At 33.5% G+C, this 26,816-nt stretch overlaps 1 protein-coding gene across 1 annotated transcript; it reads left to right on the top strand.

Moving 5' to 3' along the window:
* Positions 1-6,724: 6,724 nt before the first annotated feature.
* On the top strand, positions 6,725-10,542 carry LOC115964628 (lipid transfer-like protein VAS). Its single transcript, XM_031083899.1, has 4 exons — positions 6,725-7,070; positions 9,966-9,995; positions 10,349-10,413; positions 10,459-10,542. Exons 1-4 carry the CDS (start codon positions 6,725-6,727, stop codon positions 10,540-10,542), a joined length of 525 nt encoding a protein of 174 aa, XP_030939759.1.
* The last annotated feature ends 16,274 nt before the right edge of the window (positions 10,543-26,816 follow it).

The raw sequence follows: 26,816 nt of genomic DNA, 5'->3' as shown, positions 1-26,816 counted from the left end.
TAAAAGACAATTAATAATCTCACCAACACCAACACCTTACACCAACACCAACACCAGATAAAGCAAAAAACAAGGTAAATATTAATAAAGAGAAACTGAGATGAAGAGAGAGAGACTGAGACTGAGAGAGAGAAAGACTAAGAGACTGAGAAATCTGAGATGAAGAGAGAGAGACTGAGACAGAGATGAAATACCTTGAGGTTGAGGGAGCAGGGAGGCCTGAGGCTGAGGGGCGGCGCCGTCGGGACTCGGGCAGCATGTCGAGGTGAGGAAGACCAATCCGATCTTCAATCTCCTTCTTTGATCTAGCGATCTCCTTCTCCGATCCGATGATTTGTTGGTTCTGGCATTCTGCCATTTTGGAGCTCAGTATATTGGGTTTATGGGTTAGGTTTTTTTCTTTAGACTTTAGGTTAGGTTTCTTTCTTTCTTTCAAGCATCGTTCGTTGGTTTCTAAGAATCTAATTTCAGTTTTTTTTTTTTTTTTTTTTTTTTTTTTTTTTTTGAGAATCCGTGGGTTTGCTATTGTCATCTGTTGGGTTTGCTTTACCTTGTTTTTTTTTCTTTAGATTGGGTTTGCTTTACCGATTGATGTTGGGCTTGCTCTGTTACAATTTTTTTTTTTTAAAAGATTTTAGTTCAAAATATTTTTTTTGGGCTTTTTTTTCTTTTTTTTGCTGCTTGAAAGTAGAACAAATATATATATATATATATATATATATATATATTTATATATATATATATATATATATATTTTTTGTTTATTTGAGGGTGTTCCTAAGTTTGATTGAGGGTGTTCCTATTTTTTTTTTTAAAGGAGGGCGTTAAACAAAAAAATATAAAAAAAAAAAAATTTTTTAATATTATATATAAATTTTTTTTTTTTTTTTTCAGTTCAGGGTGTTCTTAGGAACACCCTGGGACCAACACAGCGTTGCACTAAATGAGGTCTTTGATTTTATATATACTAACCGCACACCCACACGATGCGTGGGAATATAAATATTATATAATAAGGTGTAATATACAAAAAGTAACAATTATTTTAAGTATTGACTATTTTTTTAAAAGATTTTACAAGTAATTTTTTTTAATCTTTTAGCATTATTATTTACTATAATCATTATAGCAGAATGTTGATAAGGTACATTATGTGCAAACAAAAAGGCAAAAACTAAAACATCATTTTGGAGGAAAGCTGTGATTAATGCATCTACACAATTACAAAAGGCATAAACTTTTTTAAATAACCAACGTAAAAACTTGCCTTACCAACCAAAAAAAAAAATATATATATATATATATTAATAGAGGAGGGAGACTCTGTTTATGAGATGTGTGTATGTAACTATATCACCATAAAATAATAATGGTTCAAATAGAAAAAAATAAAATAATAATGATTATAGTAAATAATAATGCTAAAAGACCATCTATCTCGATCTCATTAGTTATTTGTCCCTTAAAAAAAAAAAAATGTAAACAGCTAGTATACTAAAAGACATGAAGAAGAGAGAGAGTTGTGGTGTAAATTTAGGCCATTAATGGGAGAGTTTGATGGTTGTAGAGAAACTTCATAGGAGGTGCCACTTGGCAAAAGTATAGATTCTCACACAATGAAGTCTCTGATTTTATATATACTAGCCGCAGACTCACGCGATGCGTGAGAATATAAATATTATGTAACTAGTCGCTAACCCGTGCGATGTATGGGAAAGCTACTGAAAATGAGATTAACTCTAAAATTAGAATCATTTTGCAAGTTAGACTACAAAATTAGGTAAAAGAATTAATTTCATGTTACAGTCTAGTTTTTTATTGGTAGCAAAATCACTTGCATGATCAAATTTGGTCTCAATGGATTAAGTGCAAATCCTTCATCTAGACATTCAAGTATTAGGATAAATGATGTATTTTTGATAGGTAAAAATTAAGATAAAAAACAATTACACATATACACATAACCAAAAAATAAAATAAAAATATTGTTTACCAAAGAACCTCAAATATGTAAAATTTGCCAAAAAGATACACCACGTATTAATGCATAAACACGTCTACATAACTTTTGAATAATCCAAGTGCAACAACATTAGAAGCAACCTGTAGGCTTCTTCACTATTTCAAGTGGCTCCTAAAAAATGTTATATTTACTTCTCAGTTGTATTCATCATTCTACAATATAAAAGTCACAATCAACACATATGCATCTCATAAAATCCATAAGCAAGTTTTTGTTTTTTGTTTTTTTTCACCCTTCACAATTTGACTAAAGAGAAACCAAAGTGAATAAAAAAAGTTTATAATTTAAAGCTAAAAAGTTAAAGTTTACTTGTTTATGGTATTTCACACAAAGTAGATACAAAACCATGTCTTTTTTATAAGTGTTCAAGTTAATTTCAAAACACAAATTGGTCTAGTTCAATATGATGTAGTAAGAACCTTTGAGAATGAAACTACAACATACTTCAAATAATGATGAAATTGCCCATTTCTGTAATCTGACTCTCTTCCCTACAAATAAGAGGACTCTTAATGTTGAAAGAACTTCCTCTACTTTTAGTGGGTAAAATAGTAAGATCGAAAGTATTATGTGTAACAAATATTATCATATTAAAGTGAAAATAAATTGGTTAAACAGAGATATTCAACTAAACATAGATGTACCTACATCTTCTACATCATCAAGAATCAATAAAGCATTTTCTTGGCCAAGCAAGATATCAAGACCCTTTTGATGTTATTGGGTGCCATGCTTACATGAAATCACTTTAGCACTTAAGTACTCTCCTAGAGGATCAAGTAGCTTAGCCAATTACAATGCATAGTGCCGATAGGCAATCACTCATTGTATAAATGAACATCTCAAACATTTTGCTTTCTTCTTTTAAAAATGTGTGAATAAAGGGCCTTACCTTCGTTAAAAGAAGAGGAAGTTCAATTAAATTTTAATTTTTTTTTTTATGTTCATTAATTCTAGACTCTTTCCATGTCTTTGAAAGTTTTTCCTACCTTTAGTTAGAAATCTAAACATTCTATTGACAAATTGAAAGCACTCAAATAAAACTCTCATTAACAGATTCAGTAACGGTAATCATTCATGTTAACCTCTAAAAGTTCTACAACATGACAAGTTACAATGGTATATAGCCAAGCTTATTAGAGATGATCATACAAACAAAGATGGAATGTCACCATGATACCTGAAAACAAAGATATACAAAATGCTAAGCACACTACCAAAGTACAATAAAATATAAAGGTAACAGAAATACCTTGCAAATTTGTTTTTTATTTTAAATATTCTTCTTCTATAGCATATGATCTATATCAAGAACCAAGTATAACTTCTTATGGTGTAATAAATCTCCTTATTTCAAATTGACAATTTCAGCATTGTGAAGTCGTAGTCCCAGCAAATAATGTTTAAACTTAAATGAATTACTATTTAAAAAAGAAAAAAGAAAGAAAAGATAATCACTATACTTTATGATTCTGTTATTCTTGAATAGGAATAGATTTATAAGTTCAAAATTGATTTGCATCTCTCTAATTGTAATTTAAAAAATAGTTTCATATTAGGGGAATATTGCTTAGTGAATGAGCAGTGATACTATCTTCCATTATGTAGAGAAGGATAACCAAAATTCATAACTCCACCAAATAGTCTTATCTCAAAGAAGGTTACCTCATGAATGTAACCCAATGCCACACCAGATTTGGCCAGCAACCTTTGCCCACAAAATGTACATGTTGTCATCTTGCAATTCTTGAAATCTTCAAACTTCAAACTGGTCATCCAAATATCTCTTTTTATTACCAATGAAACCCATCATCAGAATTTATCTTTACCTACCAAAATAAATAAATAAATAAAAATAGATTGGTTAAACTCCATTTGTTCCAATTAAAATACCTTCATTCAGTTCCATTAATGTAACAGTTCCTCATGGGAAGAGCCATTCCAAAGCTATAATAAAACCATGCAAAAGAATTATATTGATATTTGTAACCGTAAGGCATAAACTACATCTTCTTATATGAATTAATAAGTAGCAACAAGTAAAAAACATATAAAGAACAAATCATACAAATTAAAGAGGAAATTTAAAGTCTATAGTTCATCCGGATTAATCCAACATCATTCAAAGCAAAAACCTTCCTCTAATAGAGGGAAAAAGGAAAACAAAAAGTCGACCATGAAACAAAATTGATGAAAATCTTCAATTGGGTAGTCAAAATTCTATGGGGAGTGAAGCAAAAAATCTGAACGACAAATGAGAAGGAAAACAACCTTAACTTAAAACACAAAATTCCCATATCAAAACCAATACACCCACAATACCTAAACCTAAATCACATTTAACGCTCAATAAAGGGACAAGAAAAAAACTTTACCTGCAGCAGTTCCAGTCATTTGATGGTGGCAGTAGACCGATAGTGAAGGCAAGACTCTGTTCTTTATCTTTGCCTATTGGAGAAGGTGGAGTTGTTGAGCTGTGGGAGAGGAGGACCGACGGTGGTCTGGGTTTTGGTTTCAAAATTATATCGGGGAAGAGGATTTGGTTTGAGAAAGGGGAGTATATATAAAAAGAAATAAATTAGATTTAAGAAGCACAGCATCGGGTTTAGGGTTTAGAAAAGTTTTATTATTAATATATATATTTTTTTTTTAATATCGTGCTGACGTGGAAAATTGTAGAAGCTTCAAAAGCTTCAGTTTTATATATATAATAATAATAATAATAATAATAATAATAATAATAATAATAATAATAATAATAATAATAATAATTGGGAAAAAAACTATAAAAACATTCATGCAATGCAAGGGCTAAATACTACTTCCTCCATCCTAGTTTATTTGTCATTTATTCTATTTTGGAATGTCCCAAAATATTGTCCTGTTTCTAAAAATAGAAATCATTAATTTACTAATGTTCCTGTTATGCTCCTACTTTATTTTCAAAATTATTTAAAAAAAAACTGACAAATATTTTAAAAAAATCAATCGAATTGGGGCACCTTTTTAGTTATCTCATTAAGAATAACTCTTTAAAAAAAAAAAAGTTAATAAATTTACTTTATGGTAGTTTTGAAATCTTATACATTTTTATAAGGCAGACAAGACATTAAATGATGTTTTCTTAAAAATTTTGACTTTTCAAACAATACAAACAAATTGGGACGGAGGGAGTAGTAAAGAATGAATACATGAGAATCAATGCATTTGACTAATTAATGTATGGCAGTTAATTAAGGACAAAATTTAGCTACAATATTGGTTGTAGCCATAAGCTACAACTTTACTTAATGTTTTTTTATTTGAGGTAAATTTTGACAAATCTACCATTGGATTATATTTTCTTCTTATATCCTCCATGCTTACAAAATTTCTAGAAAATTAAAAATCAATAACTATGTCATCAATAATTGTTTAAATTGCAAGTTTTTTTTGTTTAAAATTATGCATAAAACATAAACTTATAGATCATATAGTGGACAAAATTGCCTTATGCCCTTTTCACCTAAATTATATAGCCTTATGCCCCCTTTTCAAACTAATTAGGAAAATGTCCCTCTTTTGAAACTCGACTTTCTCAAAATCGAGTTAAGCCTTAAAGTGACGTTTATTGCCTATAACTCGATTTCATGGAGATTGAGTTACTAAACGCCACTATAGGTCCTTAAAACGTCACTATAGATCCTTAAAAACGTCACTATAAGGCTCCAGAATTTTTTTTTTTTTTTTTTTTAACTCAATTTTGAGAAAATCGAGTTACAAAAAAAGGGCATTTCCTTATTTAGTTTGGGAATGGGGTATAAGGCTATATAATTTGGGTGAAAAGTGTATAAGGCTATTTTATCCATCATATAGTAAATAATATTCAATTGACATAAAATTTGACATGTATAGTAAGAGCATAAATAACATGCAATTTAACAGTTAGATTTTCAAAATATGTATGTAGTAATGTTTATTTTATTGAGTAAGATTGTAGCATTAGGTTGCAACTAATTTTGTAGCTAAATTTTGTCCATTAATTAATACATGCAAACTTTTGATTTTGGTGAGGTGAAATGCTAAGCGAAGAGAATCTAGTTGCCTCTTAAAAAATGTGCCACTTGAATCTTAAATTATAATCTATAGCTAAGGTTCATGCTAATATATAGGGTAAAACTTAAGACCAGTACCTTCACTGTACTAAATCTGTTGCAATGATAACATGTGATCAAAAATAGATATATGTCACCATCACAATGGATCCAACTTTACTAATAAAATAATTCGACAAAAATCAAGTACATGTATACTGCAATTAGTGGAATATAAAGTAGAACACAAAATATGATATTAAAGATTTTCATTCCCACATCACTACGTACTAAATAATTTTCTCAAAAAAAATAATGGTCATTTAATGGAGACAGAGACAGAGTAGGAAATAGGAGTAACTTCCAAAACAAATATTTAAATTCCGAATAAAGCTACGGCCACAATATTTTCATAACAATTTCACAACAAAGTCTAAATGACAAACTTTTAAGAGTTACCGGTTATGCGGTTATGCCTGCCCCTAGGCTTGTGAAATTGTTTTATAAGAGAGACTACTCTTAAAACCTGCATAGATAGTTGCAGTTTCCATCTATGTATTCAATGCTCTTTACATAATACTGCATACAGAAACACCCCCTTGTTTGTGTTCTCATTAAAATTAACATCATGGCTTCCAACAAACAGCATATTATAACATTGCTTGTTTTGTTCTCGTTTATTGTGGGTTTCTCTCAAATAACTTCGGACGTGTTTGGGCCGGCAGCTTCAGGGGGTGTTGAATCATTCCCATGCTTGAAGAACCTCGCTCCTTGTCAACCATACTTGAAGGGCTCCTATGTTGCACCGGCAATATGCTGTGAGCAATTGAAGGTGACAATCACCAATGATCTCAAGTGCCTCTGCGACATATTAGCCCATAATGACCTCTTGAAGACTTTCAACATTACCCCGGTGGAGCTCATGAAGCTTCCTAAGGAGTGCGGTATTGATATTAAGCAGTCAGCATGCAAAGGTTTTTCAGATCTTCTTCTCTCTTTTTTGTTTTTGTTTTTAGTTCTGCTTAATTAGAATTCAGTTTTATATGGCTATTTTTGGTGGTATTAGTCTTTATTTCCTGGGTTAGAGTGGCTTGCATTTGAATTATTGATGTGCTTTGTGGGTTTTTATTTTTATTTTTTATACATCAATAGTTGGTGTGAGAATTTTGAACCTTAGATATCTTTGTTAGAAATATTAAAATGTGTCAATTGAATTACAAGACTTTTAGCTGTTTCGTGAGTTATGACATGTAAATTGATTTGTTTTTATTTGAATATATAGTTTTGATATTATTTAATTTTTTTGGTTGATTTTTTTAATAAGATGATTTTGCGTTTAATCTTGTATATACACTGTGTCATCAAATGCTTGCCTGTCATTATTTGTCGTCATCATCACCATAATTTTCTAATATTTTAAAGTTTCTGATGTCACAAAATTCAAAAAATTTGTTCCAAATTTTACCATTGAACTTGTATTTGAAAAGTAATAGATGTAACTCATTAAAGTATGGATCTGGACTGGTCAGTATCAACTTATGAGTCTCAACTTATGGATCTGAATTTTTTGTTAGAAATTTTGAATTGGTTTCATAGAGGTTCAATTTTTTATGGCCATAATGACAAATCTTTCATGTATTATGAATAGACAATTTTTTTTAAGATTTACTGTATCCCTAAACTTACTGTGTCATTAAATTTATTGTTTTTACAGTCTCTTATAAAGCCATTATGTTTTTCTTTTACTCTCTCTTTTAGCCTAAATTTAGGATGAAAGCTATCAAATTCTAGGCTTGATTGATTGATGTCATTCATAAAAGTTTTTAATGGAATTTTAATGTTTGATATTCTCCCAGTTGAGATTTAGTAATCAAGTATCGGATACCTATTTCACATATTTATTTTCTGAACTGCATGTGGAGTTCAAGACTAGATAGTCAAATATTGAAATTGGCACAAAAAGATTCTACTTAATTTTCTCTCATTTTGCATGATTTTTTAGGAGTAATTAGTCGCAAGCTCACTCGATGCATGAAAAATATAATTATTTTGTACTGTGGTATAATATATAATTTATTTTCTAAAATTGATTAAAGATAATTTCTTCTTCTTAACAATTGAACTATTTTAAAAAGTTTTTCCATTTCTTTATCTCTACAAATAGATCATTCTATTATTTTGGATTTTTTTTTTTTTAAAGAAAATTGGGTGTGTTTGATTGATTCTTTTTGGAAGTGATCTATATTCTTCAAACATTTTGTATAATGCTTTATTTTATTTTATTTTTGTAAAACAAAACTTTTTCATATTTCAAATTAATGATTTAGATTTCTCATTCTCTTACGTATAAAAAAAAATATTCTCATACTCTTAAGGAGATTATCATAATAATCAAATCTCATCACATATTTAGAATTTATATTACTCAAATAACTAAAAGGAACTTTAAAATACATAGATATCTAGATAGTATTCTGATATAAACTCAAATTCTTAGTTCCAAAAAATCTAAAAATTAACTCAAAAATGTATAGTTATAAACACCAAATAATCCAAGTGATGCTACGTAATAAAATAGCATATGAGAATGAGAAGAAAATAAAAAAGATAACAAATTAAAACACAACCAAATTACATCATACCAAAGTAGATTTCAACACAAAAATTCATCAACCTAGAACAAAGATGCAATAAAGAATTAAAAATCTACCAAAAGCAGAGCAAGAGTATTTACCTTTTTTTATGGGCAAAATATAGATTAAATGGAAAAGAAAATAGCAATTTTTATAGTAAATAAAATGGTGAGAAGAATAGTCAAAATAAATGGAGGATGAAGGGATGAAGGAATTGTTATGTTACAATATAGAGTAATAGGGAAATAAAAAGATAAAAGTGATAGGGAAATGTTGGAGGAAGTATAATTGTAAGACGAGAGAAAGTGTCAAAAATAAGTGATTGATGTGGCACAACAAAAACAAATTTATTTTATTTTTACTACAGTCTATTCTATACAATATTGCGAATTTGAATGCACATTCCTTTTTTACCCTCAATCCTAGATCTCGGGTTACTGTTTTTCTTTTTTGATATATTCTACATTTCATTTGGGATTAAAATGCAAAGCTTTTTGTTAAAAACTTATTTGTGGAATGTTGTTTTAAGTATAGCTGTATATAGTTGGGAGAGACAAATTTCAACCCTGTAAATATAGAAAGTAGGACTTTAAAAACTTGTACATAACTAACAGCCTTGTAACTCAATTGGTTAGAACTTCTTGGTGACACATCTAAGGTCCAAACTTTCCATCCCCTTTGTAATTATTGAATTATAAATATATAATAAAAAAAAAATTGTACATAAGAAAAAATTAAAAGGTAAAAGAAAAAACTGTTACCAAATTATTTTTCTCTCAAATCCTTGCTTTAAAATGGACCTCCATTTGATCCGGATCTTGTTGTCCATGTCCTTTAGTTGATCATCCTGTTTGAAAAACCATGATAGAATTTATAGGTTTCAGTGGGGTTTTCAATGATAGGCTTCTCCAAATGCTGTTTACGGTTATTTTGATAGCATTTCCTTTCCTCAACTTTCTCCACTATTCAAATTTGCTTACTGCTTTTTCATCAATTGGTGAGTGAACTGGTTAAAAAGGCTAATTCATAGATGAATAGTTTGGGCAATTGGGAAAGGTCCAAAAGGATTAACATGGGATCAATGTAATTAGACTATAATGTTGAAGATGACTTCATCGAAGGCCTAAATTGTACATCAATTCTTTTTAGTTTATCTGGTAAGTTTTTTTGGCTAATATTATATGCATGTTATGGTTGTTTCATCTGACACTCTTTGTTCTTTCTCTTTTATTACAGTTGCACCCCCGCCTGGATCTTCCACCAATGGTAAGTCCCCAGATTTTCTTTGTTACTAGTTGGATGCCAGTGAAGTACATATTTTTTGGACCTTTCTCCCTTGCTTTCGAGTACAAATAATTGTGAATTTCTGCGATGATCAACTTAGGTTTTTGATTCACAGGAAATTTGAAATTTTGGGCCTAAGAACTCACAATTAGTAGAAATGTTCTTATCTTTCGAATTGCTTTTAATCTTAGTTATAGTTACATGTTTTATTTGAAATAAATTTTTTTTATGCCCGGTGTTTGAATACAAGTCCTGTAAACAAAATGTTGAAATTAGATTTGAACTTTTTTTTTTCTCTTTCTTAATTTAATTTTATAATTTGATTTCTCTATCAGGTTCTTTCTCACACAACTCTACACCTTCAAGCAGTCTAAAAAGTGCAGCCTATGGGATCACTTTGGTCTATTTGGTTTGGCAATTTTCTTTGTGGCTGTAATTATTTCAGCAACCCAGGCTTGATAGATTAGAATCTAGTCCCGGAGTGAATGCCATTTTGGTACAGAGTCAGAAAAGCGAGCTGTGGTGGTAGAACTACTCTAGCATTTAAGTGGATCTTCCTAAATTCAGTTGAGGTTTGTTTGTTCCAAATCTTGTATAAGCCCTGATAAAGTACGTGTTGACCTACAAGTAAACTAAAAACACTGAATTCCATTCCTATAGTTGAATAATGAGGACAAAGAAAGAACTATTGGAAAAGTTTTGGAAGTTTTTTATATTATTTTATTGGGTTTTATGCAAAAATAAGAAATGAGATGTTGGATGTATTGTAAAATGAATTGGTAAAATAGATAAAGTAGCTTTTAGAGTGTAAAATAAATATTTTTTTAGAAACCTGGATGCGAATGCTCTAAGGGGGTGAAGGATGTTGGTAGGTGTTTATTTATTTATTTTAGGATAAATTACAAAGTTTGTCTATATCATTTACACCATATATCAATTTGATTTTTATCATTTCTAATGTCGTGTCAATTTAGTCCTTATCATTTTCCTTTGAGTAGAAAAGGCTGATATGTCAAATAGAACAATAAAAATATTTTTAATATCACATCAAACTACCAATTGTATTACTACATGAGATTATAAAAAAAAATAAAAATAAAAAAATAAAAAAAATAAAAAAATAAAAAAAATAAAAAAATAAAAAAAATTTAAAAACCCAAATTTAAATCGTGAGATCGATATCATCTCTCTCAAATCCCTAACACACACTCTCTCTCTCTCTCTCTCTCTCTCTCTCTCTCTCTCTCTCTCTCTCTCTCTCTCTCTATATATATATATATATATATATATCTGCATTTCCTTTTCTCAGAGATCCCTTACTTCCAATATCTTCCTCTGTTTGGTTCTAAGAAAACAAGTAAAAACATAAGAAACCAAAAACTAATCTTGCACTGGAACTTGTTATTTTCAGTTACTATCATATCACAATTCCTCTAACTAGAATATGCTCAGAGCTTGATTTAGCTTTTATTATTGTGAGATTTCGTTGCACTTAGATATAAGATTCACATCTTTTTTTTTTTGGGGGGGGGGGGGGGTCAAAAAGGGCTACTTATATATTAGAAGCAACAAGTCTATTACAAAAAAGTGTTAGCTTTATCACTAGCTAACAGATACTCCACCACCGGCGGTGGTTCCACAAAAACTACAAAAGAGAAATTACGTCTAGCCCCAACTCTAACTAAAGCATCTACGCAACAATTTGCTTCACAGTAGGTGTGTTCAACCTGTTTGTTGGGGATGGCTCTCAGAAGGGTCCAATAGTCAGTCAAAAGAGGCTCCATTAGCATATTGGCAAAATCATTATTCATTAGTTGAACAACACTCTTAGCATCCAATTCAACAATAAGGCTATTAAGATTGAGGTTCTTGTACTTTTGTTATTGCTTATAGTAGGCTCTGTTGACTCATTCTATGCTTTCTCTATACATGTTCTTTCTTAAATAAGTGTTTTTTAAGCGTTTTGCAATTTTGTTAAAAATTGAGCCCTTGTGGCAGTCCATATGGACTCCTAAATGTTGCCCAATTCAATAGCACCACAACCATATAAGAAGGAAATAGAAATTTTTGAAAGAGTTTAGCTTACTTCCAGTACTTTTTTAACTGGAATCTACTTTTATTTTAACTAGCCATGAACGCGCGCATTGCACGTAATAATTATTTTTATGGTAGTTTTATTAAAAAAAAAATTACAATTTAAACTAATCTAATAATGAGTAATGTATTTCGTAATTATATTTTTATTTGTTATAGGAACAATCATAAATGCAATAAAGAAACAATCAAAAACATCAAAAAAACATAAACTAAAAAAAATTAATAAAACTTAACAATGATTAATTGAACCAATATTAGGATAAAATTTTGTTTTTGATAATCTATTAAGGTTATTTTCTTTGTAGAAATTATAATTTTGGCCACCCAAAACATATTATCAAATAAAAAATTATTAAAAAAATCTAAGAATTAAATTGCTTTAAAAATAAAATTTATCACCTATCTGATTATTTTTGTTTGGCTAACATTTGCTTTTCTTTAAATAAATGGCATTATAGAGTACTTCTAATACAACTATTAAGAGTACTTTGTCCGCCACAAAGGATTAGAAAATAAACAAAAATTAGTAGTCTCATAGTTTAACATCTAAATTGAGCACTATAAAAAATCATGCTATGTAACAAAATAAATATCAAATTATCTAAATCATGCTATGTAATAGAATAATATTATATTTTTATATGCTATATTTAATTCTTTAGAACGCAATAGGATAACATTTAACAATCAAAGAGAATAAAAAAAAATAACAACAATTTAAAAAACAAAACAAAATTGCATTAACCCAAAATAGAGTTTTAAAGAATATAAAAAATTATCAACCTAAAGTAGAGATGCAAGAAAAAAAAATCCACCAAAAAATTTAGAGAGAGAGAGAGAGAGAGAGAGATGGAGAGAGAAAACCATTTTTTTGTGAGGGAAAACTATGCATAGAATAAAAAATATAGTAACAAATTTATAGTAAGAGAGTGTGAATAAGAAGAGACAAAAATAAAAGGAAGATGAAAGGAAAGAGGAAGAATGAGATTAATATAGAGGGTAGTGGGGAGATGAAAAGATAAGGGGGGAGATAAAAAGGTAAGGGATGGAGAAAGATTGAAGAAGTAGTGGGGAGATGAAATGGTCAGGGAGAGAGAAAGGCTAAGGAAGTGTAAATATTAAAAAAAATAAATGTTAAAAGCAATTATAGGAAAATTGAAAAAAAAAAAAAAAACCCCTAAAGCTGAACTGAAAAGACTTTGGGTTGGGCTTAATAATGGAACTAAATAAATAAGAGGTGGGCTGGATTAATTATATAGATTTATTATAGTGGAAGTAAATAAATAAGTAGTAGGCTAGATTTATTATAGGATGATAATGGAAGTAAATAAATAAGTAGTGGAAACCATTTTTTTTTTTTTAAAATGACATGGCAGCTGATGTGGCGCAACGTGAGAGCAGCAACATTAAACGCTACGTTTCAGCTTTTAGTAATATATAGATAGATGAGAGACTGCTACATCACCCACTAACTATATAAAAGATGGAGATTAAAACTCACTACCACTAGTTATTGTATATTTAAAACAAAAGTTCATGTCTAGTTAAAAAATACTAGAGGTAAGCTAAACCCTTTTTGTAATACATGGAAAACAAAGCAAAAGAATGACTGTATGTAAAAAGGTAAAGGAGGAACAGAGTTTTTTTTTTTTTTTTTTTTGATTGCCAAACATATAACTAGTTTCATTGATACGGACCAAGGTCCATTAAAAGTACATCATTTTGAATTTGGAGTTCAATAACAAGGGGAGTGTCCTCCACCCATATAACACAATCAGCAACATGCAAAGCATTCCTAGCAAGTAAGTGAGCAGCCCTATTGTTATTCCTGTTGACGTGATCAGCCCTCCAGGACTTAAAGTGGCTAAGGCACCTCTGTGAGCCTTCAACCACCTTTTGGATGACCGAAGCTGGGAAACCAAAACCATTTAGCGCAAGCATTACCAACTGAGAGTCCCTTTCCACCATAATGTCCCTCAATCCCAGGTCCCAAGCTAACAAAATACCTGTTTCAGCAGCTTTTGCTTCGGCTTCTAAGGCTCCCCAAGGCGCAGCAACCTTCTTACATAATGCCCCCATCATCTGTCCTTTGTCATTTCTAATGACCACCCCAAGACCACAGCACCTTTGCTCCTTAAACACAACTGCATCAACGTTTACCTTATACTTACCTTGAGTAGGAGTCCAATGTTTAACTCGAGTGGCTGGCTGGGTTTTTTGGCCCACATTTAGACAAGCCGCTCGAAATTCTTCCATATAAATCCTTGCTTCCCCTTCAATGGTCTTCCCATTCTTGCATTTACCCCCAAACCTGACAGCATTTATGTTGTTCCAAAGCAGCCACGCCGTGACAACAAACTTCTCCCAATCCTTCTCACCTGAGGAAGCCATTAGCAACCACACCATATTGAGGAATTCCTTTGGGGGGCAGTCAAGTCTGTCTAGCTTGAAGCTTGTCTCACTCCAGGCTTCTTTTGCTACTTTACACCCCCAAAGAATATGACCTGATGATTCACACTCCCCACAAAGGTCACACATGTCCTCCTTAATAACCTTTCGGTGCACTAAACATTGTTTCGTGGGTAAAGCATTTTTGCAAGCCCACCAAAAGAAATGCTTAACTTTGTTTGGGCACTTTAAACTCCATCCAAGCTTCCAAATGGCTTCCATTTTTTATGTATTGGAGCAGCACGGGCCACCTCCATTTTCCTTTGAGACCTCAAGGTACCGAACTGCCACCCTGTATGCACTCTTGACGGAAAAGATGTCATTGGGGGTTTTAGCCCAAATCTGGGAGTCAGCTGGTTTCATAGAACTAATAGGAATACTCAGGATGGACTCAACCTCAAAGGGAATGAAGAAACTCCTAACCAAATCACCATTCCATTCAGCTTTGTCGTGAACCATCAGGTTGGCTACATTCTCCCCACAAACCAATGCAGGCTTGGGAGAAATAATTCTACTAGTCACCGTAGAAGGAAGCCAAGCGTCATTCCATATTTTGATACTCTTTCCGTCACCCACACACCATCGAATCCCATCCCTTAACACAGATATGGCTGCCATCAAGCTTCTCTAAATATAGGAGGGTCTTTTCCCCACCTGGGCATCCAAAAAAGAGGAATTTACAAAATACTTCGCTTTAAGCACTCTGTGGAGAAGGGAGCCAGGACTTTGCTGAATTCTCCACCCTTGTTTAGCTAGGAGTGCAAGATTGAAGGCTTTCAAGTCACGAAAACCCATGCCGCCCTCCTTCTTTGATTTGCACAGGTTTTCCCACGAAACCCAAGCAATCTTCCGAGCCTTTTCTTTCTTTCCCCACCAGAAACTCCCAACCAAAGAATTTATTTCCGAGCATAAAGAATCAGGCAGCTTGAAGCAATTCATGGTGTAGGTAGGAGTAGCTTGTGCAACCGCCTTTATTAGGACTTCTCTACTGACATTAGACAAAAGCTTCCCCTTCCACCTTGCTATTTTCTTGCTTATCTAGTCTTTAATACGGTTGAAAGCCTTTTTCTTTTCCCTACCCACCATCGGGGGCAAACCCAAGTATTTCTCGTGATGTTGAACAATCTGTGCCCCAAACATGTCCTTCACCCCACTTTGGATGTCAGCCCTTGTATTCTTACTAAAAAACAAGGATGTTTTATTCCTATTAATCTTTTGCCCAGACTCCTTCTCATAGGTGTCTAAAACCTCAGCCACCTGCTTGCATTCCTCCATTGTAGCTCTACAAAAAATTATGCTATCATCCGCAAAGAAAAGGTGTGAGATCGATGGCGCAAGTTTGCTCACTCCCACCCCCCTTAACAGCCCCACATCTTCCTTTTTTTTGATCAGTGCAGACAGCCCTTCCGCACACAAGAGGAATAAATAGGGAGAAATAGGGTCGCCTTGGTGCAACCCCCTCGTAGGTGTGATTTTCCCTTTAGGTTCCCCATTGATGAGTACCTCATAGGTCACCGTGGTCACACACATCATAACTAGGGAAATCCATCTCTCACAAAACCCCAACTTCCTCATAACGATCTCAAGGTACTTCCATTCTACCCGGTCATAGGCTTTGCTCATGTCCAATTTAATGGCCATTAAGCCTTCCTTCCCCTTTTTCCTTTTGCCAAAAGTATGCATAGTTTCAAAAGCTACCACCACATTATCTGTTATGTGTCGCCCTGGCACGAAAGCACTTTGTGCTTCATTAATCACCTCATGTAGAATTTTCTTCAATCTATTTGCCAACACCTTCGAAATTAACTTATAGATCACGTTACATAGGCTAATTGGCCGATAGTCCGTTATCTTTTGTGGGTTTTTGATCTTCGGAATTAGATAGATATATGTATTATTAATATCCCTAGGCATCACCCCTGTGTTAAGAGCTTGCAATACACAATTGGAAACACTACCACCAACAATATTCCAATAGTTTTGGTAAAAAATGGGAGACATACTGTCAGGCCCAGGAGATTTTGTGGGGTGCATTTGTCGGAGCGCTCGCCACACTTCTTCCGCTTTAAAACTTCCCAGTAGCTCATTGTTCATCTCAAGGGTCACCCTCTTGTTCACTGCCTCCAGGCTTGCTCCAAAATTTGAAGGATGGTCTGTACTGAATATTGATGAGAAATAATCCAGGATGATCTGTCGCCCCTTGCTCCTCCTGCCATATACCTCCTTCATCCATCAAACCCCCTAATCTGTTTTTCCGCTGTCTTTGGCTGGCTAAAGCATGGAAGAATTTTGTATTTTTGTCTCCGTGTTGCAACCAAAGTACCCAAGATTGCTGGTTCTACATAATTTCTTCCCTGATGTAGAGCTCATTTAACTCCTTGCGGACTGCACTTATCTCCACTGCTGTATCGTGAAGCATGTTAAGGGACTCAAGTTGTTGGAGGCGATCTTGTTTTTGCTTTAAATTCTTAGCCACATTCCCAAATTTATTCTGATTCCACCCTTTCAGGTTGCTTTGACACCTTTCAATTCTTTCCTGGATAGGCATATCTGAGTCCTCTGTATACGAATTCCAAGCCATGTCTACAATTTCTTTGCACTCAGCCTCTCTCACCTACATTGCTTCAAACATGAATCTTTTCTTCTTTTTCTTCTGCTGCTGCAACTTGTTCAGGGACAAAGCCAGCAAACAATGGTCCGATGTTGACATCGAAATATGGAAGACTTTAGCCTCTGGAAAGAGCAGGAGCCAAGCTTCATTAGCCACCATTCTATCTAGACGGAGCAGTGTGCGTTGCTCCCCATGCCGTCCATTACACCAAGTAAATTTCTGCCCCACAAAGCTCAAATCCACCAGACCACATCTGCTAAGGACTTCACGGAAACTCCTTATCTGATTTGCATCTCTCTCCCTCCATCCCAACTTCTCATTTGGATGCAAAATCTCATTAAAATCTCCACAAACTACCCACAGCATCTCACATTGGGCATGCAGAGCTTCAATCAATTGCCAAGAGCTCTGCCTTTTGCTCGTATCCGGATGCCCATAAAACCCGGAAATTCTCCCCGGACCGAGGAGGAACAGAGTTAACTAAAATCAGAGTGAAAGGAGAATGGGAGCAAGATTGTCAATTATTAGAAAACGAAAATTACGTTATCTGGTGCCGCTTTAGAGTTCTTACACGTGTGCTTTTTAAATTCCAGGCTCAATGGCGCAAAAGAAAACCGGGTATGTAAATATTTTTTATTCCAAAACATAAACGATGGCATGCCCATATCAAACCTAGAACCCCTATGAGTAGGAGAATCCAGTAGCAAACTCCAATGGAGTCTTTTTCTTCACATTTATGGCAGAAACAAGTCCCACATCTACATTTAAATCAATTATGTCAAGAATAAGATCAACTGTGTAATATGCTATGTTTGCTTATCCATGAAATTAAGATAGACAAAAATAGACAAGGCAAAAATATTAAAAACCTCAGATATATAATAAGAACATAAAATTTCGGGACTAGAGGCAGTCAATGAAGGATTAGTGATATTCCCTATAATACGAATTATGGTTTGAGTATCTCATCCCCCTCATTAGATTATGTTCTCCTTAAGGGGAAGTTAAGTTGGGCTCACTCTACTTTAGATTGTACTTGTTGGAAATGTATTTTAGTCTAATAAGATCTATATATATATATATATATATATATATAGATAGATAAATGTTACGTCCACAACATTTTTACAACAAATTACAGATGGTTAGTTGTTATTAGTTCAAATTTAAACTTAATACTAAGATTACTTTTTTAACCCAAAAATAACAACCAGTAACAACCTGCCACTTAGGATTTGTTGTAAAAATGTTGTAGACATATCATTTCTCATATATATATATATATATATATATATATATATATATATATATTCAAATAGTATCAACTTAATGAATTGCAATTTGTGTTGCATGGGCTTGCGTAACACGTATGGGACCTTTCAAACCAGTTCTGGTTGTCATCTCAGCATAACAATGTAGGCCGACACCAATTCTATCAATGTCTCCCTTTAAACTATCCCTATTGTATTCATTTGTTTGGGTATGTTTGATTTAAGAATTAAAGTGAATCAAATCTAATAAAATATACCATATTTTCTATATTTTTGGAAAAGAGAAAGAGAACTATATATTGTTCGAGGAGAATGATGTTGCAAATATATCAAAAGTTAATATTACTAACGAAGTTTCTAGGACATGTATTACTAAAAAAAACCTAGTTCATGTCTAATTGTTTCAACAGGGAAAAGATATATGATTATTTCAATAGGGAGGAAATATGATGTGATGGAAATATAAATCATAAAAAGTTATGATTTCATTATATAATAGAGTTACAGTACTACAGTCTTTTTTTTTTTTTTTTTTGGCTAAACATAAGGTTACTATTATTATCTCAATCCAAATTCAACGTTTCAAACAAACAATTATCTATAATACATTATGGTCACACTTTTATAAAAGCAAATAAAAAATATGCATAACATAAAATAACAATATTTAAAATGGTCATAGCAAATACCTGAAGTTCATGAAGAAGCAACGTGGTTTTTGGATGATTTTCTTGCAAAAGAGAGGGTCCAAAAACTGGTTGCAGTTCAAGCCAGGGCATTGAATGTTGGGCACCTTGGCGTCAATCTTGGCTTGGCTGTATTTGGCTATTCAGTCATCCTCATCATCTCCTGAAGCATCAGCTTGAACATTCAAGTCATTCACTTTGTAATTTTCATTTGAATTACCTGTAATAATTTATGAGAAACAGCGTTATAACCACCAAACTATGTCATCCATTACTGGATAATCAATACCAAAAAAAAATCCCTAATGGAAGGCATGATTTTCATCAACAGCCATCATTAATTTTCACAATGATGGTTGCACCTTCAGCAAAATAACTCAAACAAGGAGCTTTGCTTCAGTCCAACAAATGGTAATTTAAACTTCAGTTTGTACCATTCTGATTTCGCAATGATCTTTAATCAAAGAAAAGCTTTTTTGGAGCTCAATTTGCAGAGTGGATCAATGACATTGCTTGAACATTGTTTCCTAAATTATCTGCATAAGATGCATGACAAGGTGTTTTACACTAATTCCTGATAACAGGCCCCTTCTTAAAATGGTCATTTTATATAATTTTATTTTGGGACTAAGTGACATCACCTCCCCACATAAACAAGATGCTGAAGCAAGGTCATGGGTTGGTCTCTGTCGCAAATAATCAAATTATATTAAACAATTTCCGTAGTCTCCTTAATTTGAGCTGTATGCCTTCTAAAGAATCTACTCATGATCATCTTTCTTTCCAATGATCCATCAAAACACCCTGCTTTTCGCTACAATTAAGTTTCAGCCGGGAAACTGTTACTGATAGTTAAGTATTTTGAACCATGAATACGGTTGGTGCTACCTAGCTGGTCCATAGAACTTCTTTACCTTGATTAGGCATTTAGTGACCAACACTATTGCATAAAAGCCACTCCAGTCTCCTCCTTATGGATGATCAATCCACTAAGTTGGAAACAAAGATGGAGGAGAAAGCAATCACATAGGAGTATCCCCATGCCCACGGGTAGGTATGGTTAAGGCACCATTATGTGTGTGGACGTGGACACATGCTATTTTACATGGCCAGAACTGCGGGAAAAACCATGGTAGATGGTTTTGTCGGTGTCCACTGTGTTTGGTATGATAGATTTTGTTAACTATTATGATTGGTACTATATGCCCAATCTCTGAAATATTTTCTATTATTAATTTTTAAATATTTATTTTTTGGTGACGGTTGTACAAACCACAAGAATGATTTCATTTGGGTCACAGGACAACCAGTAGTAGCAAGAATGTGCAGCATCGCATTGGTCACACACACATGAAGCACGTACATCATCTCCACTAGCTCATAAGGGAGTGCAAATGAGGATTATAGAATTATGTATTTTTGTGTTATTATAAAAAGGTCTTCTCCAGTGTACAAAACTCTCATTTTTTGTGGGGGGCTGGGAGAGGTGATTTATACTAATGGTAATTGTATTTAAATATATAAAACTAATGTAATTACCTTTAGACTTTTATTTGACATTTTTATATGTATTAGGATGTAAGATTTAATATTTATTTTTAAAAATGAAGAACCCATCCAACAATATTTCCCTGTTATTGGAAAAAAAGGCATTCTACAAGAATTCAGAACCACACTTAAAATATATTCAACATAATAACCTTTCACTAGATTTTTTAGCATCATTCCAAATGCAAATTTTCAAATGGATGCATTCTATCACAATGCATTTTGTTCAAATTCTGTGGTGCAACATTGGGGTGGTGTGGCTGTGTGGGTGGTGTTTGGGGTGTTGCTACCATGGATAATGATTTAGAGGGGTTTCATAGTCGTGGGTTGTGTGTATGGTGGATAATAGTGATTGATAGATTTTATGATAGGATTTTGGTGGGTTGGGTGTATTGTGGATGATAGTATTGATAGATTTTATGAGAGGATTTCAACTGAACTGTCTACCAATTTGAAGGCGGAGGTTTGTCAGAAACTTGATATTGGGGTGGTGTGGCTGTGTGGGTTGGCTTTGACTGGCTGTGTGGATTGTGGTGTGGTGCAACATTTTCTGAGTTGGCTTTGACTGGGCTTGATGGGGAGGAACCAATTTGGGTGAAGCCATTGATGGTGTTGATACCAGCGGCTAGTGTGGGGGAAGATTTTTTCTTTAATGACAATGAAAGCAGATCACAAAAGCAACAGTCTAGCTGGGTGATGAAAAGATTTAATGGGTTTGGGAAATATATGGGTGTGAGGACTGATGGTTTTGAGGAGGCTATCATGGAGTTGATGAGTGCTATGGAAGTTAATGTGGAAGATGATCTTTGAAGGTTTTACTCCAAAGAAAATAATAGGTAGTTCAGAAACTAGAGGGCATTGTGAGTTGAAGAAACACAATCCACACAGCCATCCTTGATAGTGTTACAAAAGGAGAAAAGGAGGGCAATAGGATGGTCAAATTGTGTGATTCGCGGTCTTTCAAAAATGTAGTAATTAATACTGCCTTTACACCAACGGCTACTGGGAAGGAAACCGCTAAAAGTGTGGAGCGAGATATTAGGTATACATCACAAATCAAAGATCACCCGGAATTAAATGAGCGTTTACTTTTTAAATGGGGCCGAATGGGAAATATGTGGTGAAATGGGCTCATGTGGAGGAGTTGAGCCCAATGAGTGATGTGGAGCCCATTAGTGGTCAGGGCCGGCTCAACGAATTTGGAGGCCTTAGACGAAAGCTTTAAACGGGGCATTTTCTATTAACAAATCTCTTAATTTTATATTAATAGTTTTCCATTGACTTGGATCAAAAATATTTGTAGGAATATAAATTAGGTTGATCATTAATATTTTCACACTTCTATAAATTATTTTGAGCTTTATTATCAAGAATGGTGGCATTACATGTTTGAACATTATCATGACCACCTCTCTTATTATCATTTTGTTGGATATTTTCATTATCTTCTAACTCTTTTTGATGAATTTATTGTTCATTTATGAAACCTTCACTCAAATTTTCTGCAAGATTTTGTTTTTTACTAGTAATAAATTTGTCTATAGCTCCTTTTTGAGATTCAATTAGTTCTTCTCTTTGTCTTTTTTTTTTTTTTAGTTTTTCATATCCGGATGGATATTTTCTAGTAGACATTTGTAATTAAAAAATATTTACGAATAAATGAAATACAATCTATAATATAAAAAAAATACAATTTAACTAGAATAATATAAATTTAATGTATAAAACAATAGAACCTGGTTTATCAAAAGCACAATTGTAGCTTTACTTAATATGATCACTTTACACTTTAAACCTGCACAAAAAAATTAATATTAATATTAATACAAAGTAAATTATTCTAAATTTATAATTTTGTTATCAATACTCTTTTTTTTTTGTGTAGCAATAAACCTTTTTTTTTAGCAAAATGTGTAGGACTTAACTTGATTGGATCTACTAAGACTAACCCACTAGCAAAATAGGTAGAACTCAATTTGATTCACTCATTCACTAAGACTAAAAGTCCATCACACTAAATCTAATTCTTAAAAAAAAAACAAAAAAAAAAAAAACAAAAGCAAAACGTGTAAGGCTGTCTAAAACATGTAAAAGTAAAAGACTAAAATGTGTAAACTCTTTTTCACTTTAAAAGACTAAAACAGTAAGAGTTTAAGTGGCTTCTAGAATCTAGAGAAATCTAAAGCAATCTAAGAGTCTAAAGAGTCTAGAGAGTCTAGAGAAATGAGAAATCTAAGGGTCCGGATCATGGCTTCTAGAGAAATCTAAGGTTCTCTTTTTCACTTTTTGTAAAGTAAATTCTTTAAGTCTTTTTGTTTGTTCTCTTGCCGGCATTGTTTGTACTCTTTACTCAGCAGCAATGAGCAATAGCAAAGCAAACTCCTCTTCAACCAAAAAAAAAACAAAAAAAACCCAGACACCCAGCAGCAAACCAATGACCATGAAGAAGACGAAAGAGCCAAAGAGGCAAAGGAGGAGAAAACAAAAAACGAACCTGAAATGAAAATTTGTGAACACACCAAGTCTACTGCCAACACCAATTGATGAGTAAGTGAACTAAAAAGAGTGTTTTTTTTTTTTTTTTTTTTTTTGAATCAAGATGGAGACTGGAGAGAGTCAGAGAGTGGGCGATTTTTTTCTTCTTTCTGCCTTTTGTAATATTTTCTTCTACAAACTAAAGATTTCTGCTTTTTGTAATCTTTTCCTCTGCAAGTTAAAGATTTGGTGATGAGATTTCATGTCACTTCAAAGTAAGAAACAGGCCTGGCCTTTTTTTTTTTTTTTTTCAAGATGAGAAACGGGCTTTTTGTAATCTTTTCTTCTACAGATATGGTGATGGTATTAGCCTTCATGTCACTTCAGTGTGAGAAACGGGTTTTTTTTTTTTTTTTTTTTAGTTTCAAACTAGAAAAAAAAAATTCCAGACGAGAAAACAATATTATATACTATATTATTACTACTACTTGAGGGCCTCTTACAAGTGGGGGCCTTAGGCGGCCGCCTAAGTCGCCTATAGCTTCAGCCGGCCCTGTTAGTGGTTAACCACATAGTTTTGTCCCTCAATTTCCTACTGTGGGCCAAGCATCTTAAAAATTTTGAAGACCAAAGGAGCAGCAGCACCACTCAACAGGCCCAACAACAAAGCCCAATCGGTTAGAGACTAATATCATCATTCCTTTGGAGCCTCAAATGCAAGATTTAGGGCTTGTTTGGTTTAGGGATGTTTTGAGTCATATGACTGGAAACTCATTACTGAGTTTGAGAATTACGTAGGACCCACACAATTTTAAGTGTTTGGCTTGATTTCCTCTCCCTATTTTCATCACTCAAACTCAGTTTGGTTTGAGTGAGAGTGATAAAAATCGGAAACACCAAATTGGTGTTTCTGTTTCTGAGTTACATAACTCAAAGGCAAGAATGTAAAATTTCTGACCTCGTAGAGCCCATAGCTTGTGTATTGTCATGTCAGCTCAGACCTGTTTTGATATTACCGTTGCAAGACCATTTCTCTTTCTCAGTTCCCTCAAAATTTTTCCCCCTTTCTCACTTCCCTCTCACATTTCATTACTCCATCAAATTGAAGCACGAAGTGGGTTTGAAGTCATTTCTCTGCACCTGGGTCTGAACTGAAGTGGGTTTGAAATCCTTTCTCTCTTTGTTGCAAAGACCATTTGAACGCAACTTTGTGATCTTCTCCCAGGTGCGTATATCTCTGTCTCCCTCTCCATTGTCAATGGACATCGTATGATTTGGGTATTGTGGTATAATTTCTGTTTGGTATTGGTGAGTGTGTTGAAGTGGGTTTTTCTCCATGGACTCATCTTCGATCTTTCTTTCTTTTCATACTTTCTGTTTTACTGATCTGCACCTAGGTCTTTCTTTTCATTATCTGTGTTTTATTGAAGTGGGTCTTTCTTTCTTTCTTGTGGTATGAAATTTATGTGACCCATTTGTTTAATTGATGAACTGAAATTGCCATTTTTTTAATTTATTTTCCTACCTTTAGAGATTCTTTCATCATCGACAACAAATAAGATATCAAACTTTGAACACACCAGTAATAAGTAACCCAATCTAGAAGTCAAAAGAGTTCACTACTTGAACACGGGAATGGGTCTGATAGGGAATACTTAAAAAAATGTTTTAAAAAAAAAAAAACCCACTGATTATCTTCACTCTCAAAAATTGAAGGGAACTTATCTCATTTTCTTTTCTTTTCTTTTTTTTCTTCGAATTTTGCTATTTTGGATTGGCCGAAGCTGTGTATGTGTATCTTATATGTGTAATTTTTTATACAACATGACAAACAATAGTTAGGAAATACTTCCATTGCTCTCTCTTTGGTTGCTGAAAGAACAGATGATGTATATATGAATTTTGCATATAAGTCTTGAGTGGAGCACTTTTTCTATCACAGTCCCCAAAAAAATGAAACTTAATTGTACTCCTTCTTACCTACAGTTTCTTGGCCATCATTTTCTTTTCTTTCCATAACTTGTTTCTTTACTAACCATATAAATATTGGAATAAGAAATGGAATTCATAAGAAATGCTATTTTTGCCAAAACTTATTGCAGCAGCAATGGGTTCCTCTTCCAATAGAAATGAAATGGCCAATTCATAGAACTATATATACATCTTCGCAATTGTGTTGGGATATTTGTATTAGATGGCACAAGAATCTCAAAATGCTGAGGACAAATTGTGGCCTCCCCACATTGAAAAAATGTTCATTAATCTTATGGTGGATGAACAACAAAAGGGGAATATGGAACATGGTATTTTTAAGGGTCCAGCTTGGCTATCAATGACGAATGCCCTAAATGAGCAAACGGGGAAGAGTTTTCACCCTAAGCAACTGCATCAGAAGCATAATAGGCTTAGAAGTAAGTAGAAAAAGTGGAGCCAGCTTTTGAGCCATACCGGGTTGGGGTGGGATGAGACAACCCAAACGGTTATTGTTTCTGAGAAGGTGTGGGTGAATGTGACTGCGGTATGTTAGATTTACTACCCTAATTCCTTGGTAAAATGTTTGTAATTTTCTATTTTGTATTAGTATGAGTTTGATGTACATCTTCTCATTTCAAGCTGATCCTAAAGCAAATGCATTGCAGAAGAGTGGATGTCCTAGCTATGACAAACTATGGTAGCTGTTTGCTGCTAATGCTGCAACCGGTGCCTTTCAAATTTCATCAAACACACCAGCCCCAGATAGTGATGAAGAGCGTGCCCTAGAGGAGGAAATTGCCAATAAGGCTCGTCGTACCTAGTTGGGTGCTGATGATGAGTACAATCCTGACATGGAGGGCATAACCCAAGATGATCCCCTTGCTACGGAGCAAACCCAATGTGCGGATAAACGTCCCATTGAAAAGCCTACTGGCAAGGGGAAGAAGGTTGCCAAGAAAACGGATAAGGCTAGTGAGATGACCATTGCTCTTCAAGAGTACACTGTGTTGGCAAGGGAACGATTTAAAAAGAAAAAGGGCAAGTCTATAGGTAGTTCCGACCATGTTGCACAATCTGCTAGTGGTGGCGATCCTTGCTCCATTGGGAGGGCTTTAGAGGTGTTGAACCAATACAATGATCTTGATGATGACACCTACATTAACATCTCCGAGGTTCTCCAAAAAAAAAAGAGACAGGTGGTGTTCATGGGCATGCCAGAACATACGAGGAGAAGGTGGATGGAGCACTATGGGCATAACCCAGAAAATTAATGGACATGTTGATTATTGTGATTCGGATGTGAATCACTTTAGTTGTAGCTTTTAAGGACTTTTATAGTGTGCATAAACGATCTTGGACTTTTGATTGTATTTGCCTTGTTCAGCTGAACACTTTTACTTAAAGCTGTTTTTGTTGTAATGGTAATTGTTGTGAACTATGCATGTGGATTTGACATGATTGGCATATGTTAGTATGTGTGCTTTCTCACTTGGTGATCTCTACTTGATGCAATCTACATTAGTATGTGGGTTTGGTAATTGCTGTTATGTACTTGGTGTTTTTTTTAGTATTGTATCATGTCTATGGTAATTGTTTTTTAGTACTTACATTATAAAGAGAGTTGTGCTATCATTATTGCAACATCTTTAGTACCACTTATTACTCATTTTGTCAGTTTACATATTGCAATGAA

The sequence above is a fragment of the Quercus lobata genome, chromosome 10 (genome assembly GCF_001633185.2).
Source record: "Quercus lobata isolate SW786 chromosome 10, ValleyOak3.0 Primary Assembly, whole genome shotgun sequence".
Lineage (NCBI taxonomy): Eukaryota > Viridiplantae > Streptophyta > Magnoliopsida > Fagales > Fagaceae > Quercus > Quercus lobata.
This window is presented reverse-complemented; position numbering and strand designations above follow the sequence as displayed.

Coding starts and splice junctions, on each gene's coding strand:
- LOC115964628 (XM_031083899.1), top strand. CDS start 6,725: ATGGCTTCCAACAAACAGCATATTATAACATTGCTTGTTTTGTTCTCG. Junction 7,071..9,965: donor TAAGCAGTCAGCATGCAAAG/GTTTTTCAGATC, acceptor CTTTTATTACAG/TTGCACCCCCGCCTGGATCT. Junction 9,996..10,348: donor GCCTGGATCTTCCACCAATG/GTAAGTCCCCAG, acceptor TTTCTCTATCAG/GTTCTTTCTCACACAACTCT.